The sequence below is a fragment of the Pleurodeles waltl genome, chromosome 8 (assembly GCF_031143425.1).
Source record: "Pleurodeles waltl isolate 20211129_DDA chromosome 8, aPleWal1.hap1.20221129, whole genome shotgun sequence".
NCBI classification, from domain to species: Eukaryota; Metazoa; Chordata; class Amphibia; order Caudata; family Salamandridae; genus Pleurodeles; species Pleurodeles waltl.
In genome coordinates, this window is record NC_090447.1 from 885,375,579 (window position 1) to 885,395,900 (window position 20,322).

General features: G+C 38.9%; 1 protein-coding gene across 1 annotated transcript in view; it reads right to left on the bottom strand.

Moving 5' to 3' along the window:
* POGLUT2 (protein O-glucosyltransferase 2) overlaps positions 1 to 20,322 on the bottom strand; it is a 204,414-nt gene that overhangs the window by 137,398 nt on the left and 46,694 nt on the right. Inside the window, exon 3 of the mRNA XM_069205195.1 lies at positions 14,856 to 15,061. Within this exon, the coding sequence (XP_069061296.1) occupies positions 14,856 to 15,061 (206 nt within the window). The remainder of the gene's footprint in view (positions 1 to 14,855; positions 15,062 to 20,322) is intronic.

Here is a 20,322-nt window from a genome sequence, read left to right on the forward strand (position 1 = left end):
ATGGGGAGAGAATTAGGGTGGCGAATCCCATGGCTAAGCTTGACCTGTCTGGCCGATCTATGAGAACCTGCTGCAGAAAGGCTGCAGGCTTGCTGGTGGTTACTAAAGTGGCAGAGGATAACCAGGACACCACAATGACAGATACATGGATTAACAATGCAGATGAAGACAACACCATCACGCCAACACAGATAGCCTGGCAACGTCAGCAGTGATACATGTGATGCTGAACTTGAAGATGTACTCACAACATCTGCCTCTTGTAGTCTCAGGGCACTAAGATCATAGAGCTGGGGACGAGGTGGGATTTAATGATGTACCAATTTCATGTAAAACAAGACATATTGGGCAAGGATCACGTTAGAGGTTTAAGGGGATCAGAGTGTTAATCATACGTTGGTGAGGTTGAAGCATGTGTTGAGCAGGTATGCTAGTTGGTATGGATTGGTGGCTTTGGTAGTCCTCTGATCAGATTGGGAAGAGGAGGTCTCTATGTGATGAGCAGTGCCCCATGGATAAATAGGAGCATTCCAAATCTCTCCAAGTCTTGTTGGGATGTGTGTTCTAGTTCTCTAGTTGCTTGGGTTGGGAGGGTGTATTTAGTTTACTAAAGATTTAGGACAGGCTGGTGTGAATCTACATCTGGTTAGATGGCCGTAAAGTTTTATTTGATTTGGGTTGGGGAGGGGCACCTGCTCTTGGCTGAAAGAGGGGCATTTGTCTGCTAGTTCAGTTAACAGCATGACAAGCTTAAATAGGCAGATGGATTCAGACAAGTGCAGTAGATATATATCAATAAACATACACATACATACACACACACATATATAGACTCACTTAAAAAAACAAAGGTTACAGGGACTGTATAGCTAGGCTCACATTTCAAACGTACAAAACCATAGAAATTCAGCTGCTCGGACACTAAAGGTAACTATAACTCGTCCCCCCGCCATGCACAGTTTTCCCATCAATAACGTTACTGCAAATGTTATAGTGATATTATCAGTGATGTTATAAAGGATCTTATGAGTGCTGGAATATCTAGGGTAACTAGTAGTGCATGGCGAAGGCGCGAGTTATAGTTATCTTAGGGCCCATGTTTTAGTTACTTGAAATAACTAACTATAACAGCTGAATTTCTAAGGTTTTGTACTTATGTAATGTGAGCCTAACTATAACGTCCCTGTAACCTTTGTTTTATTAAGTGAATTTCTATGTTTTGTTAATTCTATTTCCAAACTATAACATCCCTGTAACCTTTGATTTTTTCAGTGAATTTCTATGTTTTTTAACATAAAGTCATTTTAATGAATCCAACCACGAGGGGGGTTGACCGCAAGGCCTGGCCAGCAGACAAACCCCTATAACCACCCAACCCTGTGCCATGCACAACGGGTATTGGCCGTAGGACCTGGTCTGCGGCCAGGCCCTGTGGCCAACCCCCTATAATCACCCAACCACTCATGGCCTTTGGCCGTGTGCTCTGGGGGTTAGCCGCAGTGCCTGCCCTGTGGCCAGGTCCTGTAGCCTACTCATGAAATGCTTATTTATTTGGTGGAGATGTGATCATATTCCTGTGCATCAAGAACGAGTCTCCAAAACTGGTGGGAAACGCGTAGGGGGCGGACCTTTTAGTAAGCTGACCATCTTCCTTGAAAAATGGAAGATAGACGTTGCGTATCACTAATTTTATATAGCGTGGGCCAAAATGGTGGGGTCTTTAGAGCATTTTACATACGGTCCCAGCAGCAGATGACAACAAAGAACCCACTCAACACAGTCACTATATGAGATACTGCGCTCACAAAAGCAAGGATGCAAATACCTCTATCAAAGTTTACATCAAGGTTTACAGGTGGAAATGTGGAGGAAAACACTTGCTTTGCCTTGACCATGCCAAAGAAATTAGGTTGATCAGTGCATAACAGAAGTGAAGCTTCAATTTTGGCACCTGCTTTGTTTATATCTGTATGTGCTTCCCTTTGAGGTTTAGTTTCTGTTAAATGAGCTTCGTGCCAGAATGAATCCTGCCTTGCTTATTTATCTCAGGGCAGGATTTCAACTTTTTTTCTTCTTACTTCTCGGGTACTGTAGGGGGAGCCTCAAGGCCCCCACAGCCCCATCCAACTTCCTGCCCCATGTGGGAGCCTGCAGTGCTCTCACATGCAAGGAGCTGTTGGAAATGCAGTTTACATGTGGGAGAAATACTTTCATCTCTTTCCCTGCCCGCATGACAGCTGCTGCTTGCTGGAAGGAGTGTGTTTGCTTTAGCTTGGTGGGAGCCGTCACAGCTCCTGCCAAGCAAAAGCAAACAGCTATCTCCCGAGGGTGGGCGCCTCAGGAAATAGCAGGAGACGGCCCTGGGGGTGGTGGTCACCAAGGCCATATATGGCTCCAGGAGGGGGAGCCCCGTGTCCTCACCCCACCTCCATTGTTTAGCACGGGCTGGCCCCGGGAGGTGGTGGTCCCTGGGGCAATATATTGCCCTGGAGGGAGGCTGCACAGTCCTTTTCCTTCATTTTAAAAAGTTATTGGTCCTGGGGAGGTGATGGTCCCCGGGACCAGGATATCCACAGAGACCTCCTCTTTAATACTCAACATAGCTCCCAGGAGGTGGTGTCCCCTGTGCCACAGAGGTGGGGGTTCCACAGGCCCCCCATATTAATTTTCATTATGTAGCTCCAGGGAGTTGGTGGTTGACAGGGCCTGGGGCCCAGGAGCCTATGGGGAGTCTGCACAGATCCCCCACATACTCGCAATATGTAGCTTCTGGAAGGTGGTAGTTCCTGGGCCTTTTCAGAGTCCTAGCGCCCCCCTCTTTATGAAATATAACTGACCATGCCCTTGGGACCTGGCCCTGACCTGGACACCTTCCTGCACCAAATCAATCAAGAGAGTCGTTTTCCTCTGAAAGCAACACACAGAGAAAGAGGAAAATGGGGAGAATTAAAGATAAATACCTAAATAAAAGGGGCATAGGAATCTGACGCATTCCTAGACTTGTAAATCTGGGGATGCATCAGATTCCTTCAGGTTCCACACAATTAGACACTGATGGATAAACTGACACACCAAGGACAGATTTATGTACACACTAGCAGACATAATGACACATTTATACATACACTGATATACACAGTCATATTGTAATGCATACAGTAACACAGGAAGGCACGTAGCTATACATACAATTACACACCCAGAATAGATGGACACATATGCCGACACACCCAGGGTCACAGTTATGTATGGACTAATGTACCTAGAGAAATACTGAGGCTTCCGATAAGATACTCAAACATATACTGAAACACACCACGATGCAGGCAAGCACAAATTCATGGATAAATCTAAACACTGAATCAGACACTCATGCCTAATATAACAGAGGCATACTCTTCTTTAAACATGAAAACTAACACATGTAGAGTTTGAGAACATAGTGATGTGATTGTTTTTATTACGTTGAAATGATACATAATTGAACAGTATATAATGAAAATGTATACATTTCACATTTTATTGGAATTTTCAGAGATCTATTCTGCATCGTAAGAGATATAAAAAATGCTTGAAAAAAACACAAACAAAAAAAGAAATTGCAGAAAATATACTATCTACTTACAACAGAGAAAAAGAAAACCAACGTGGACAATGCCACTAAAGAGAAAGGAGCTGCTGGTAATAAAACAAAAAAAGTTTAAAATCTGTATGTGGGAAGCTGAAATGTTTGCTAAATACAGAACATAACAATCAGCCAAACAAAGAAAAAAATGTCAGGTTACAAGCAAGAAATCTATGAAGAAAGCAGATAGCTTAACCAGAAGACCGCAACAGTTCAAAGAAATTAGAGTGAAATGTTTCGTGCCAGGGTAATTCAGAATTTTGTGAAAACCATGAAGTAATACTAAAGGAGAAGTATTAAAACAAAAAGAATTTGGTGAGGCTGTAGTTGATAAGGAATTTGCCTTGAAGAGGAAGCTCTTTATATTGATTATCAGTAGAATGAGAACATTAGATAAAACAGTGGAGGGTATGAAGAGGTGCAGCCAAAGAAAAAGACTTGTTCATAAAAGTAATTTTTGTAAAATCTTCAGTGGTGAATGGAGGCATATCTCCAGTACAGAACCTTTCTTTAACAAGGAAGATTATTTTCAAGAGAACACATTAGTACATGTAGTTCATTCAACTGGTCGATGTTATGAGATGAAGGATGGAAGTCCTGTTAAAAAGGGGGAGATTGTTCCTAGAAATAAAAAGAGGTGATAGCTGAAAATGTTCAAGGAAGGCTTAGACAGGGCCTTGTTTACAAATGGAACTGTAGCATTCAGCAGCAATCTATTGATTTACTATGAACTTTTGTACGCGACTTTCCATGTAGAAGTCTAAAGCAAAAAAGAAAAAACAACATTTGCAAGAATTAGGTCCATGTAAAGTAAGAAAGTATAGCAGTTTTCAAGGACACTCCTTAGAATGTTTATCCAAGAAAGTGTGCCAAAGCACCTTTCATCACTTTAGAATGTTGAAAGTTCACCACTCAAAAATAGTTAGGAGACTTTACTATGTGAAGACTCCAGCATTACGTATAGCAGAAATGAGCAGAGTACTTTAGCATGGTACCGTATGAGAAGTAGAAAAAGATAGTGAGGATGTGCAGTTTCGGTTCTTTGGTTCTGAAGAAGATTCTAGAGAGAATGAGGAATTTGTAGCTACAGGCATTGAGGAAGACAGCACAGGTATTGCTAGTGAGAATTTTGAAGAAGAGATCATTACATTTAATAGTGTGTGTTCTGAAAAATCAAACTATGTATGAATGTGTTGTCGAAGCACTCACTATAACAGTCACACTTAATGGATTTTCCTAAACTTATTGGGAAAACTGAGAAAAGTGGCAAGAATTTGCTGCTTATTTATTTGTTGAAGAGCGCTTTGATTTGTCCATGCAGCAAGTTATATGCAAGTACTGCTATGATAAGTTACAAGATCAGAAAACAATAGCTAGAGCAGTATATTACAGGTTAGAACTTGCCACTATTCCTGAAGAACTGCAAGACTTAAATGTATATGAATCAATCCTTATACAATCTGTAGATCCATTTCAAGCGATTATACAAATAGAACCAAAAATTACATCCAACAGTTACTGAAAGACCTTAAAGAAATAGTAGTGTATTTGCCGTTCGATTTTAAGAAAAATGTTGAAACTGTAGGAGTAGACACAGACAATGAAAAGTCCCTTACTATTCTGGTAAATGGTGTGCCGACTAAGAATAAAACATTTTGCCAAGACTTAGTTGAGGTTCATAAAGTTAAACAAGGGACGTTATGCCTGGTACAAAATAATATTTACTACAAAAATGTTGATGTTGAACCTGATATACCAAATGCTGAAGATGACAGTGTACCAGCAAGTGGACAAATAGAAAAAGTGGATGGATCACAATCAGAACAAGTTTATGAGCACTATAGCATCCATCCATTACATTCTAAAGAAGTCACTGGTGACGGTATTGACCTTTTCCAAATGAAGCAAGCTAAAAGAGCTCCCCTGAGTGTGTGGGGAAAATGTTTAGAGGCTCGCTGTTTTCCCCACTTGTTTCCCACTGGAGTAGGGGGTCGGTATGATGATCGGACCATACAAATACCAGCAGCTGAATACCGATTAACACGATTACATTTAGAAGATTCAAAATTCAGACAGTGTATCCCACACATATTTCAACTTCTATTTGAGTGTCTTGTCTGGCCTTTTGTATGCAGTAAATCCCATTCTAAAAACAGAAGTTAATCTTCATAGTATCTCTGCAAGAGATTAGGACTAGAATTTATAATACAACTGGATTAATTTAATGGCATGCCAACGAATATTGGTTCCGTCGTCATGGAGAACTGAAGGGTATGCTGAGAAACCTGGGTACACTAATGTGATTTCTCTCACTAAGCTGCGCTGAGTATGCGTGGGATGACCTTATTCAATTCTTGAGAGAAGCAAACTCTAACCCAAAAGACATCAATGTAAAGACAACTGGAGAACTTTGTTCATTAGCTTGCTTTTATCTGCAACAGAAGCAATCCTCCTCTTGGAGAAGTAAGTGATTTCTTTTGCCAGAAAGATTATCAGGCAGGAGGTGCTCCTCATATTCAAATGCTACTATGGATAAAAGATACACCCACATTTGGAGCAGATAGTGATGAATCTGTATTGTCTTTTATAGAACAGTATGTGACATGTACCATACCACAACACACTGCTGAAAAAGGTCTCAGAGAACAAGTTTTGCATTTTTAAACACATAGATGTGGGAAGTACTGTAGTCGTAGATACAGATCGAAAGGGAATTTCTACACAAGATGTCGATTTGGATTTCCATGACCTATCATTTCAAAAGGAAGATTAAACAGCGTTTTGCCTTTAGTCAGACAAACACTGGCACGGAAGTCACCATAGAAAACATAAAAGCTCAAAAGAACCAAAGCTGACAAATATATTGTTTATAATCCTGTGATTTTAAAAATAAAGAATGCTACTTTCGACATACAATTTGTTGTAGACAACGTCATTGCTGTGACTCAGTAGTCGCACATTACAAAATCTGAAAAAACAGAGATGAAGCAGATCTCAGAGAAGATTTCTACGCAAAAGACACTTAGCAAGAAATGTAATTCCTTCAGCTTGAAAATGCTTTCCTATAGGGAAATGGGGTCCTGTGAAGCCTGTGACAAATTGAGTTTGGCAAGTTTGTTCTCAAAAGCAAAAGTAATTATTTGGGTAAGCTTTGGTCTAGCTAGTACAAGAAACATAATGTTAAAGTCTTTCCCTGAAATTCAGTACCCAGCAGAGTTTGAACCAGAAAGTACAGACGTAAAATCAAATATGTTGCCTACATACTATCAAAGATGAAGTCCATATCTAGAACACAAGTGCCTCTATGAAATTCTTAAAAACTACAGATACAGAAGTAATGCAAGTGAAAACACAGAACGGAAATATGGAGTACGTGGATGTGACTGTTGTTTAATGAAACATGGAAAATGAAATTTAATTAACCACGAAAAACGTAGCTTCCTAACTCCTGAGAAGAGAGAAATGTTCTATTTAGCTCTTCTTCAACTATTCAAACCTCGGCGTATGGAATTGGAACTACTTGGAGATTATGACTGCTACGGCAATTCTTTTAATGCTGTCAAAGATAGTCTTCAGTGTTACAGCTTCAAAACTATTTACAAATGTTGTTGAGTTGGATAACTCAACAACGAACAGAAAGACATTTATACTGAAGTAAAAGACAAAATAGACATGGATTTCTTCATGACAAGAAAGAATGCAATTGCTCATCATTCAAGCCAATACTATTATATATAAGCAGCCAAACTGGTACTGGAAAAATCTTTTTAATCAGAATTATCTCTACTTACCTACAGAAAACTACAGATTCAAACATATTGTGTGTACTAACAGTACCTACTGGATTAGCTGCACACAATATCAAAGGAATAACTTTATGTAGACTACTTATACTACACTGGTTGAACATGAACTTCTTGTATTCCATTTTAATATCTGGTGAAGTTTGTTTGAACAAAATGAAACTTTAAATTATTGATGAGATAAGCATGGTCTCAAATCTAATGCTTGCCTTTGTTAAGATGAGAATGCAACAGATATAAAAAACTGAATACGACCTCCTGTTTGGAGGAAAGCATTTGATTGTTTTTGGAGATCTACTACAATTTACTTCTGTATAAGGACAGCCTGTTTTCAAAACTCTTTCACATGAAAGAAACTCATTGGAAAGTATTGACAATGTAAACATTTGGCAATATTTTAAATGCAGGGAACTTGTGACAAATGTGTCAAGCCTCTGAAATGGAGTGCAGAAACATTCTAAAGAACATCACAGTAGGAGTTCTGACAGAGGAGGGAAAACTGATGCTGAAAAGTCACTTATTAAGAAACAGTTTTGCTCTAAGAAGACGCCAGAAAAGCTAATGTATAACTTTTGTAAAGAAGGGAAACCCAAGGTTTCTTTGATGCCTACACATTAAGACACTGCTGAATTTAATGAACAATTACTAAAACTGGAGAATGAAGACATTTTGGAGATTACGGCTATTGACAAAATGGAACACCAAGGAGTAACTGTACTACTCAGAGCAAAATTACAAAATAAATTGAACTTTTGGGAGAAATCGGTATCCAGGACTGCTATACTGGAGAATTGTTTACATGTTTGCAAAAACTGTAGAGTAATTGTAAGATGTAATTCAAGTGTTGAAAAAGGATTGGTAAATGGTGCCATGGGTAAAGTTGTTGATTTCATTAAATTTTCTAACCGCGAAGAGGTTGAATTCTCAGCTATAAAGTTTGATCAGGTTAATGGCATTAAGCAAATTGGATGATGTGTTATACACTTTTGCTTGTGAAAGATTTGTATGTCTAGAGAAAACAGTTTTCCAGTCTGTCTTGAGTATGCTGTAACTATCCATAAGTCTCAAGGTTTAAGTCATGATAGTGCAATTTATTAATATTAAAAGTACGTTTTTTTTAAATAAGGAATGTCATGTAGCATTGTCGCAAGTTTGAACATTATCTGGTTTCTTTCCAGTTCATTTTGATGAGAAGAAGCTTAGTGCAGAGTGAAATTGTGTGAGGGAGTGCAACAGATTAAGAAGTAAATATGCTCCTCATTTATAACAGTATCCTGTTTATGAAAAACTGGTATTATGTGCTAATTGGAAACTGGCAAAAGAATCAAGGAAAATTAAAGAAAATACAGAAAGCAAGGCTAAAGAAGGTGTCAAGAAAAGAAAATTGGAGAATGATGGAGATATTGCAGGTTACTAGTTGCTTAACAGTAATGGTGTAACCGCTATGCTAATGTTGTTCTCCATGTTCTCTTCCACCTACCACATTTTGTTAATGCAATCCAAGAAAAACCATGGAACGCACTGGGCACAGCACTCTTTCATTGCCTTCAACGCTTATCTCATGACAGAAGTGTAATATATTCTGTTTCAGGAATTTCAAGAACTAATAGACAAATATAGTGATACAGGAGTATTTATTCTAAATGTTCAACAAGAAGCACAGGAATTAATGATGGTGATCCCGGGAGTTTTAGAAGAAGATGTAAAGAGTGATGAAATACTTGGACTCAGTTATATACGGAACCATGAGTGTGAAGATTGCGCTTTCTCATCTATCACTGAAATCTAATCTTAGCAATTTCTCCATTTAACTCTGCCAGATTGCAAAAGTGTATCTTTTGATAAATCAATAAAAAAGAGTGACCAAAACATGACTTGTCCAACTTGTAAGTTAAATGTATTGTCTACATTGCTTATACAGAGAAGTGGTAAACATATTATAGCAATGTTTCAACCATGCAGAGCAGATGGACCAAAACTGGACACTGAAATTACAAACTTTAAAGCAGAACAAATATCTATTTCTGGGAGAACATACTGCACTTTGGCTATTATCTTCCACAAAGGTCTTAATATTACATCTGGACATTATACTGTATATTTAAAGACTCAAACTGGATGGACGGCGTGTAATGACAGTAGGACTTGTGGAAAAAATTTAAGATGCAGTCTTTCGTCTATGGTGATCATAACTGTTAAAAATATATTTCAATCTATTGGGGGTCACGTCTTCAAAAACGTGTTCAAATGTTTTTGTGGTAAAAAACAAAAGATACAGTTTTCTCTCTACATGGATCATCACACTTTAAGACATCATTCAGCCTATCAGGAGTGAAGTAAATAAAACAATATCCCAAAATAAAGCGTGGATAAAATATGTTCATCAAATTTATGTAACGGAATAACTATTTAATCTTCTCTCTAGGTAGATCATCACTGTTAAAGACATCATTCGGCCTATCAGGGATGATGTCAACAAAACGATATCCAAAAGTAGAAGTGTGGATAATATATCTAAATAGGATTAATGGAAGAAAACAAATATATGATTGTCTGTCTACGTGGATCATCACTGCTTAAGACATCATTTGGCCTACCAGAGAGGATATGTACAAAACAATGTGGAAAATTCAAGTGTGGATTATATTTGTTTGTAGTTTTGTACCAGCTATAATATTAACCAAATTGTTTTTTAGCATACAATTATTTGGTTAGTGTAGTAAGTGTGGCTAAATAAAATAATGTAAGGATTGTAATGAGTGTAATTCACTGTATTACTTACTTGTAGTGAAATACTGTGGCCATATGGCTTTTTTGTACAATCTAAATGTTTTTTTTCCCCCTCTTCAATGATAATTATACAGTACCCTGTTTATAGGTGCTAGTATAAAGACTGAAAAAAGGATAGAGGGAAAATAAAATGTTTATTAAATTGTCATATACTGCTATAGCAAAATGAATGTATACAGGTTCCTTTTACATCTCTTCTAAGCATGATACTAACATAGTTATGTTCTTTTTTCCCCCAACAGTGTTTGGAGACATATGTCATCAAAACATTGAAGATATTGGTAGTGGCAGAAATCTGTATCTTTCAGACACTTATGAAACAGTCTTCTTCCTTAGTGTGTTTTATCTGGTGCCTCCAGTGTGTTTTCTGGTTACTGACCTATGCAGTATCTAACACGCACACTTAGTGTGTCATGTAAGTACTCATACAATTGTACATACATCACATACAATCACTCACTCATTTACTCACTCATTCACATACTATCACTCACACATACAGCACTCATACAGTCATTAAGTCATCAATACATCACCAATACACCCCCTCACTCATATACTAGTCATGCACTCACTTAGTCACACATAGGTCCACTCATTCACCCAAATACTTAGCAATACAGCAACTACTACACCCTCTCATTCACTTATAAAATCACTCATACACCCACTCACCCACCTACGCAACCAGTCATTCATGCATAAAACCAATGATGCACCCTATTACTCACCCATTCAGGCACTCATGCACCCTGTCACTCACCCATACACACACTCATGCACCGACTCTACCATACAGTCACTCACGCACCCATTTAGTCACTCATGCACTCCTGACTCATCCATACACCCACTCATGCACCCACTGACTGCCACAGGCACTCATGCACCCTCACACTCGCCCATACTCCCACTCACACACCCATTCACTCACCAATTTAGCCACTCATGCACCCAATCACTTGCACATACTGCCACTTATGGACCCTATTACTCATCCATACTGCCACGCATGCACCTTATCACTCATCTATACTGCCACTCATGCACCCACTCACTCACTCATACAACCACTCATGCGCCTAGTCACTGACCCATAGAACCACTGACACAAATATTCACTCATGCATACAGGAACTCACACACCCAGTCACTCATGCATAAAGGCACTCATGCACCATATCACTCACCCATGCAGCCTCTCACACGCCCAGTCACTCACGCACCCTATCATTTACTGATACAACATACACACTCAGTCACTTGCCATACAGTCACTCTCACTCAGCTATTAACTTACCAATACAGCCACACCCACCCATTCACTCAACCATACAGCCACTCATGCACCCTTTCACTCACCCATACAGCCACTTACACACCCAGTCACTTACCCATAGTCACTCACAGTCACTCATGCACCTATTCACTCACCCACACAGCCACTCATGCACCCACTCACCCAATCACTCATGCACACATTCACTCATCCAAACACTCATACACCGTATCACTTGCCCATACAGCCAGTGATGCACCCACTCCCTCACCTATACACCCACTCACACAGTCACTCACCCTAACAGCCAGTTACCCCCTCACTCATTCATACAACCGCTCACTCCCACACCCACTCACTCAGCCAGTCACTCACACACACACTCATGCTTAGAGACACATGTACCCTATCACTCACCCATATAGCCACTTATGCACCCATTCATTTACACATACAGCCACTCATGCATCCGTTCACTGACCCATACAGTCATTCATGCACCCACTCACCCATACAACCACTCATGCACCCAGTCACTGACCCATACAGCCACTGATACACCCACTCACTCACCCATACAGTCACTCACACACCCACTCATCACCCATACAGCTACAAACACACAAAAACTCAACCATACAGCTACTCATGTAACCATTCACTCACCCAAATAGCCACTCATGCACCCACTCAGTCACTGAAACAGCCACTCACACAAACAGGGTCTCATGTACCCTATCAGTCACCCTATACAGCTACTCTTGCAACCACTCACTCATACAACTACTCTTGCACCCACTCATTCGAACACTCTTGCACCCACTCACTCAGCCATGTCCCCAGTAACTCAACAATACAGCCAATTATGCACTCAGTCACCCATGCACCCACAAGACATACATTTGTTTCGACTATTTCAAACAAACATATAAAAAAAAAAAAATTCTAACCAGAGTAAGTGGTTCTAAAAAGAACTGTATTTTTTTTTTTTACTTTTGAAAAAAAAAAATGTGTTTTCAAACAATTTTGTTGGGTTTTTTTGGTGTTTTTTTTTTCAAAACAATAAAATTACAACATAGTGCTACTAAACAAACAGTACAAACCTTCCATAAGCCAAAAAGAAAAAAACAAACACTTTTGGGTGTTGATTTTATTGATTATAGTTGAGATTGACTTCTCTCCAACACTAAGTATCGCATTGCATGTGATGCAGTGCTGTCCCATTGCGGCAAATTCTGGCACTGTCTGTGGTGGTTGTGTTGAGAGCACAGGTTCAGAAGATGTGATCAGTTGGGAATCCTGGTTTCCAGATGATCTTCGTGACTCCCAAAAAACCAGCAGAGTAAATTTTTTATATAAAATTCTATGTTCTAAAACTTTATAAATGAATATTCTTGTGTAATCTAAACTTATGAAATGCTTCTCTATATATTTTAAAGTATGAAAAATCTGGTCCATTTGTGGCTGAAACACGACTTCGCAATGGGTACAGGACTTTAAAAAAAAAAACCAAAGGGTTATTATACTTAGGAAATAATACAATTAAACAAAACATAGAAATTCAGTCAAAAAACAAATGTTACAGGCACTATATAATTAGGAAGTACAATTTACAAAAGCATAGAAATTCACTGAAAAAAAACTAACGTTACAGGGACACTATAGTTATAAATATATATAGTAGGAAATTGAATTTTTTTTTAAAACTTAGAAAACTACTGAAAAAAACACACAAAGATTAGAGGGATGTTTTAGTAAGGCTCACATGTACCTCAAACAAAACCATCGAGATTCAGCAGTTATACTTACCTGAGCTAACTATAACATACGCCCCTGCAATGGACTGCTTATGACCTCACATATTACATCACTCATGACATTGTCAGCAGTGACATCACTGATGACATCTCATAAAGCTCTTATACACCCTCTCAAACACACATATGCTCATACAACCACTCACAAAACCACAAACCTATTGAAGTACCTACAGAACTGCTTGCACATCCACACAGGCTCACAGACCCTTTTAGTCACTCATACAGTCACTATACAGCCACTACTACACACACTCACTCCCCTATACAAGCACTCATGCACCACTCACTCACCCATTCAACTAGTCATGAACCCTCTCATGCACTCCTACACACTCATGCACCCATTCACTTACACACATAACCACACATACATGGTCTCCCTCATCCACAAAGTCACAAAGACAACCACTCACTAATACATTTACTCACAAATCCACTCGCTCTCCTATACACATATAAAAATACTCACTTAGCCATACATCTTGAACAATCACTCACCTATACACCTACTCATACACCCACTCACTCACCCGTACAGCTACTCATGTACGAACTCACTCATTCATACCGCCACTCATGTACCTATCAGCTTAAAATGTGAGCCTAACTATAAAGTTTCTGTAACCTTTGGTTTTTAAGTTAAAACCAGGAGGCACAAGACACGAAACAGGAAATCCTGGGCTGCAGTGTAGATGGGACACAAGAGAGAAAAGTACAGAAACCAGGAATAAAAGGCTCAGAATGTAGGCAGGATCTCTATGCCAAAACATAGCACAAAACTCTCTACCATGACAATATCTAGACAGGGTTTGGAGACAGAAAAGATCATAAAGCATCAAGGAAGTGGTGCACTATGTAAAGTGAACACAGTCTTATTCAGGGATAAAGTCAGGAACCCACATGGCCTTCCTTAGTGCACCCTAGTGGCTGGATGGTGGAATTTGATTACATAACTAGTGAAAAGGGGACTCAAATCTTGACGACGAGGCGGGTAGGGGGAGTACTTACCCAAGCAGAGATTAATGATAAATTTAAGGAATGCCTAAGGGAAACCTACAAAACATACAAATGGTTCATACACAAAATTATATTACATACTTTTGAAAACAGTGCATGCATTTCCTTATTCAGAGGAGACTTTTAAAGTGCCAGCCGTAAGCTTTTTAATGATGCCCTGTAGTCCTTGAACAAGTGGTTCCATAGGCCTCTGGCTGAAGTGAAGCTAAATGAAAGGGGGTCAAAAATCTTACTATGACCATAAGAGACAGTGTTATAGCAGGCAAAGCACCAAACACAAGTCTAAGATAATTTGATTGAATTGCCATAGTGAGATTACAGAGACAGGAACACTGTTTAAAAGAATAAAATATGGTTAAAATGCTCAACGGTTATGCTCCTCCATCCAAATCCAACACAGGCCTACAATGTAAGAGAACCACAGATATATTACACAAAGTAGGAATGTGCTGTGCACTTCACATTTCCAAAAGCAAAGCTTTGTGACATTTGTCTCAGGCAAAAAAGAATAATATGCATACCTTGTTATCCTTCACTGTGTAGTGGCACAAGCTTTGTCTCTCTCCAAATCTTTCTGGAATTTCTTTCGCAATTCGATCAGGGTCAATAGCCAGGAAAGGTGCAAGATCATTCTGAATTTGAGAAATATTTTGAGGACACTTCATTTCCTTCAGCCATGTGTCACTATCCTTTTGAGGACAGTTGCAGGTTTCATGGTACACAGGACCTATGAGCAAGATGATAATGTGTTAGGTAATGTGTTAGGTATTGTGTTAGGTATTGAAGTCAAGCATCATGAGATTGGGTGATGTCAGTTTTGTTACTATGGTGGTTGCTTAGATGTCCAGTGCTACTGCAACAAAGTTACGAGTAATATTTGTCAAAAATACCTCTGGAAAAAGTGTGGAGTGCATCCATGAACAATTGTTTACATATGAAAATCATATTTTGAAAGCTTTCTGGTTCATTTTAAACAATTGTAACTTAAGACTGAGGAAATTACATTTTATGTTGTATTATGCCTGTGACCAAAGCAATCTATGGTGAGTCAACAATTTGCATTGGATCAAAGAAAGAATGATCTTATTCTTAAGAATACTTGTGCATATGTACGCAGTGAAGGTATGTGGCTTTCCTCCAATATAACATCTAATTTTCTCATTATAATTTTTTTTATTTTTCGCTTCATTAATAAATGTGTATATTTTGGAGGCTACTAGGACGGTTTTCCTTATTTCTTTAGTACCTTCAAAATTCAGCAAATTAAAGGGGTCTGTAACTCTTACCACAGAAAGCCACTCCTCAACATCTGCATTTGAAACCCTTCCTTACTTTATAGATCTATGTTTTATATGGTCTATTGCAAAGCCGAGGCCTTTGCCCCATGGCACTGGTCTATCTTCTATAGTGAATTTGAAAATAGTGTTTGACGCATAAACGCTACAAATGTGCAGTTTCTAACAGGGATCCAATTCCATCTGTACACTCCACAAGCAGGAAAAATGTTACTATTAAAAGAGCATGCTCCTCACACTTGAAACACATACCAAATTCTAATACAAATCGCCTTACTCATATATAGCAACAGGCTAAGACCCACAAGTACTAAAATATTTCCAAAGAACAACAGGAAAACACATTATAATTTATCAATATATTAAAGTATAAAACATGCTTTCTAATCCACACCATGTTTGGGGTACAGCCATCACCAGTTATTTTCATTCAATGTTAATATTTTTCATCGCAATTTATTTTATTGTTGTTCTTGTTGATGCAGGTCATAATTCTTTACTGACTTTATCTATAAGCCTGTGAGGTCAATGGTTAGGTTTGGCAATGTTTTAGGACTCCACTATGAGGTATGGCATTCAAAAGGAGCACATAGACAACTAGTTCCCTTAAGTGCAAAGAACTACTATTTCAATGTGTGTTTTTTGGAGCCAAAAATATTTTTGCTTTTAGCCAAAGTTCAAACACACATCATTGCTCTCTTTTTTAGATATTGCTTACACAGCTCATCTGCTGTGATGCAAGACGTACCATTTACAATTCAGTGGGCTTACAACCTGCTCAGAGCATACCATTAAATGTTTTTGTTGTCACTCTCATTTATAATTTTCAATTGCATAGCTCCTGTAGATTTCCCTTACTTTCTTGTGTTAGTTCCTCCATGGAGCATGGACCAATTACATGTGTTCTTCCTCACCTTTATTCTTCCTTGTTTTTTTTGCAATGCACTAGTATTTTTCATAAGCGTTTTGGTATTATTCCTAGACGTGCAATGTGGTTTCCTATTTTTAACACAGGCATACATCTTCTTATTTATGTTGCTTTCACCCTATCTGCCATTTCTGTTGACTCTATTTACTTACACCCACAACTGTACTACTCTAAGTCACTCTACCCTGCTTCACTCCTTTACCCTAAGCCCCTCCGTTCCACTCTATGACATTCTATACCACTTTACTCCACACCAACCTGCTCCGCTTCACTCTATGCCACTCTACCCAACATCACACAATGCCACGCTATGGCACTCCACTCTACACCACTCCATGCCACTCCACTCAAAACCACCCCACAGCACTCACTCCCACTGTAAACCACCCTACTCTACGCCACTGTACTCTACTCTGCTCTTCGCTACTACAGTTTATGCCACTCTACTTTACGCCACTCCATTGTACCCCACTCTACTCCACATTCTTCTACACCATGCCACTAACCTTTAGCCATGCTGAACAGCAGTCACACTGCTGTACAACATGGCTGAACGATCTTGGCAAAGCCTACAGCTCTCACATAAATGAGACTTATTGGCTTTGCCAATGCTTGTTCTTTTGTTGCCAATGCTTCACAGCACTGGCAATGCCATTATTTGCCTGAAAGGACAACTCTGAGTTAGGGCATCCTCTTCCTTATGTGGCTAAAAACTCCCATGAGGAGACAAAAGGTCTTTCAACATTGACTGTGGGCCATTAACCTTTCTGATTTATGCTGCAGACTGTACATTGGTACATGGGCTGTTTCGGCATGACTCTAGAGAGCATTATACAGCAATACACCATCACTTTAGTAAAGCAAAAGAAAATTAATGGTCTGAACAGCATTACAACAAGCAGGTGACCCATCACAGATGTTAACACATAAAGGCTATATTTGTTCAGTGTTCAAGGTTTATGTCAAAAGGACCGTTTTCAAATTTCATTGAGCATGAACAATGAACTCTTCGAGAACATCATTCACAGAATCATTATGGAGTTTTAGGATCTCATGCTCAACCCTTGCAGGTGAAAACTCCTTAAGTGCTTTATTAGAGGACACATGCATAGTTACCTCCTCTACTTCAAAGATTTTCGACTAACTGGAATCTAATGGACAAAGTATTCAAAGGAGTTTTAAACAATCTCCTCCTATCTGGCAGTTCCAGTACTCCCTCCATTTTCCTATTATGGTGATGAATAAGGAAACAATTAAAACCAGGACATTTGTATTAGTGTTTTCAATAATGCAACAGAAAAAACATTAGGAAAATAAAAAAACAGATTGTAGGCATATTTTAGGCTGGCAAAGCACTCATATATCAGTTTACATTTATCAAGATTTGCAATGTTTAGAAGACGACGTTGTTCATCAGCACCTGTCTGACCACTACAAAAACCCCATAAGCAGATAAATGGTCGGTACTCTTTCTTAATAAAAAATAAATCCTAGCCCTCCGTCCCTCCCTCCTGGCCAATAGCTATGGACCCTCTTGCTATGCCAGTGGAAGAAGCTGAAAACTGTAGAGAAGATGAGAAGCATAAAGCTTGCATACTAAAGGGCACAAGACGAATTATGGTGCATACATTTAAGAACTTGGCTGCTACATTAGAAGGAACACACATTAAGAAAAGTTACTAGGAAGTGCTGATTCAATGATTGTGAACTTGTGTGTAGTGTGCTAGTTCAGTGGAAACGTGAGAAAGATTCAGAGACTGATGAAAGAGTGCATGGCTATATGAACAAGTGTTGGGTTGCTGAATCAATCCTGCACTCACCTATTATTCACATGATGTAGCTAACAGGCAAAATTCAACTCATCCATTCATGCACTCACTACTCATTCATGTAGCCACTTACTCATTCGTCCAATTTGCTAACCACCGATTCATTACTGCATTGACTTACTCACTGCTGACGCAGATATGTTAATTAGAAATATTGATGAGTGTTTATGCATTTTGATCAACAAGAAAATGGCATAAATACATAATATAGAAAATTAATGTGTACATTTGAAATGGTGCCCACAGAGAGTGGTCACCAAGATACACGAATTATATTAAAATGACTAAAAATACGTGAAATGTTGAGAATGCGTAAAAATAATGTAGTAATATGTCATATTGAGATATATAACGTATGTTTTACTTTATATTGTAGAGCCAACTTAGCCGAAGTAGTGGCATGGTTTTTGCCAGGCCTCATGCAGAAGCTGAATAATCATGCAATGTAGAGAAGCGAATGTGCCGAACTGACCCTGAACTGCTCGTGTTAATAAAGTCTGCTTAGCTAGAATTTTCTGCAATGTACCAACGGACAGGAGATGATGGGACTAGAGTATATATCAAAATCGGTGTAAAGCAGACGAGATGTACTTTCCCAGGACTCGAACAATAGAGACACTGACTGGAGAAGAAGATGCAACATTTTCGATACCTGATGAGGCAGATGATGAGGACATCGTACAGTGAACCAATCGACACCCTGAGAACGGCTAATATTAGAATTCAGAGATTTGTAAAATTAAGGTTGTTGGGTAAGGAAATAACTGGTGATCAACTGACCAATTAGGAATAGGGGATGGACTGGGCAACTCTGATATAATGTTGTGACAAAGGGAGAAAACTTCAGATGTCGGAGGTTAGGCGTGGGTGTTCAAAGAGATTCGAAATTCTGTCATTGGGCTCATGAGAGCCTCATGCATTGCTGATGCATTGCTGATCAATTGATGACCTGAAGACGAAGACAGACTTTGTTACTGATCCATATCGTGGATAGGTAGCTATGACAGTGTGACTGATTGGCTTTTTGTGCCTTTTCTTTCTAGGTACCAACTGCCCTGTTTTATAGGTTTTTTTTCTTAGTTAGGTGTTTTTCCAAATTCATGTTCCAAACTGTTTTCGCATGAAGTCCCACACTCTAATGCTAATCTGGGATAGTTCTGGGATAGTTAAGGTTTCCTATAAGTGAGACGTTGACATATATGGGGACAAATAATTGACAGACTTATTTGCTGAACTCTGCTATTCATGTTAACATATTCATCATTATTGGCTTATGCTGAGGCATCAGAACGCATGTTTTCTCAAGTTCTGATTAGATTATGTTATTGGTGGTCACTAATGAATTAATACTGAAGTCGACTGAATACGTTTGAATTAACCTCATGAATTAGTATTGTAACTAATAGGGAAATAAAATTGATAAAACGTATAATTGAGTTGTGGTTATTCATGAAATGTTGACACTATTCACTGAGAACTTAATGTTTCTCTTAGTGGTTATTGGTTTGAGTATTGATTACAGATGGACATTGGTTACTACATAGCTAGGATACTCCATGCGAATCACAAGGTTAATCGACTTATACGCGACCCATTGTAAGTTTACTTACTAAGGACTGGGCGTGCTAGCATCACCAATCCACACACCCACATATGCACACATTTGACACTATTATACAGGAATTTCACCTATTGTTTTGGACAGGTGGCAGTTGCCTGTGAGTGTGTGCTTAGCAGAGCTGGTTAATGTGCCTCATTAGCTAAAGTGTAATTCATGACACTTTACTGATGTACAATATTTCAGTGCTATCAATGACCTTTTAAAGCCTTCAGTAACAATAAATCTAAAACAGAACACAGTTGTGTCTGCGTAATGTCCACAGAAACTTTTCATAGCCATCTGTGATAGACTGGATGGCCAGAAAATTAATATGTA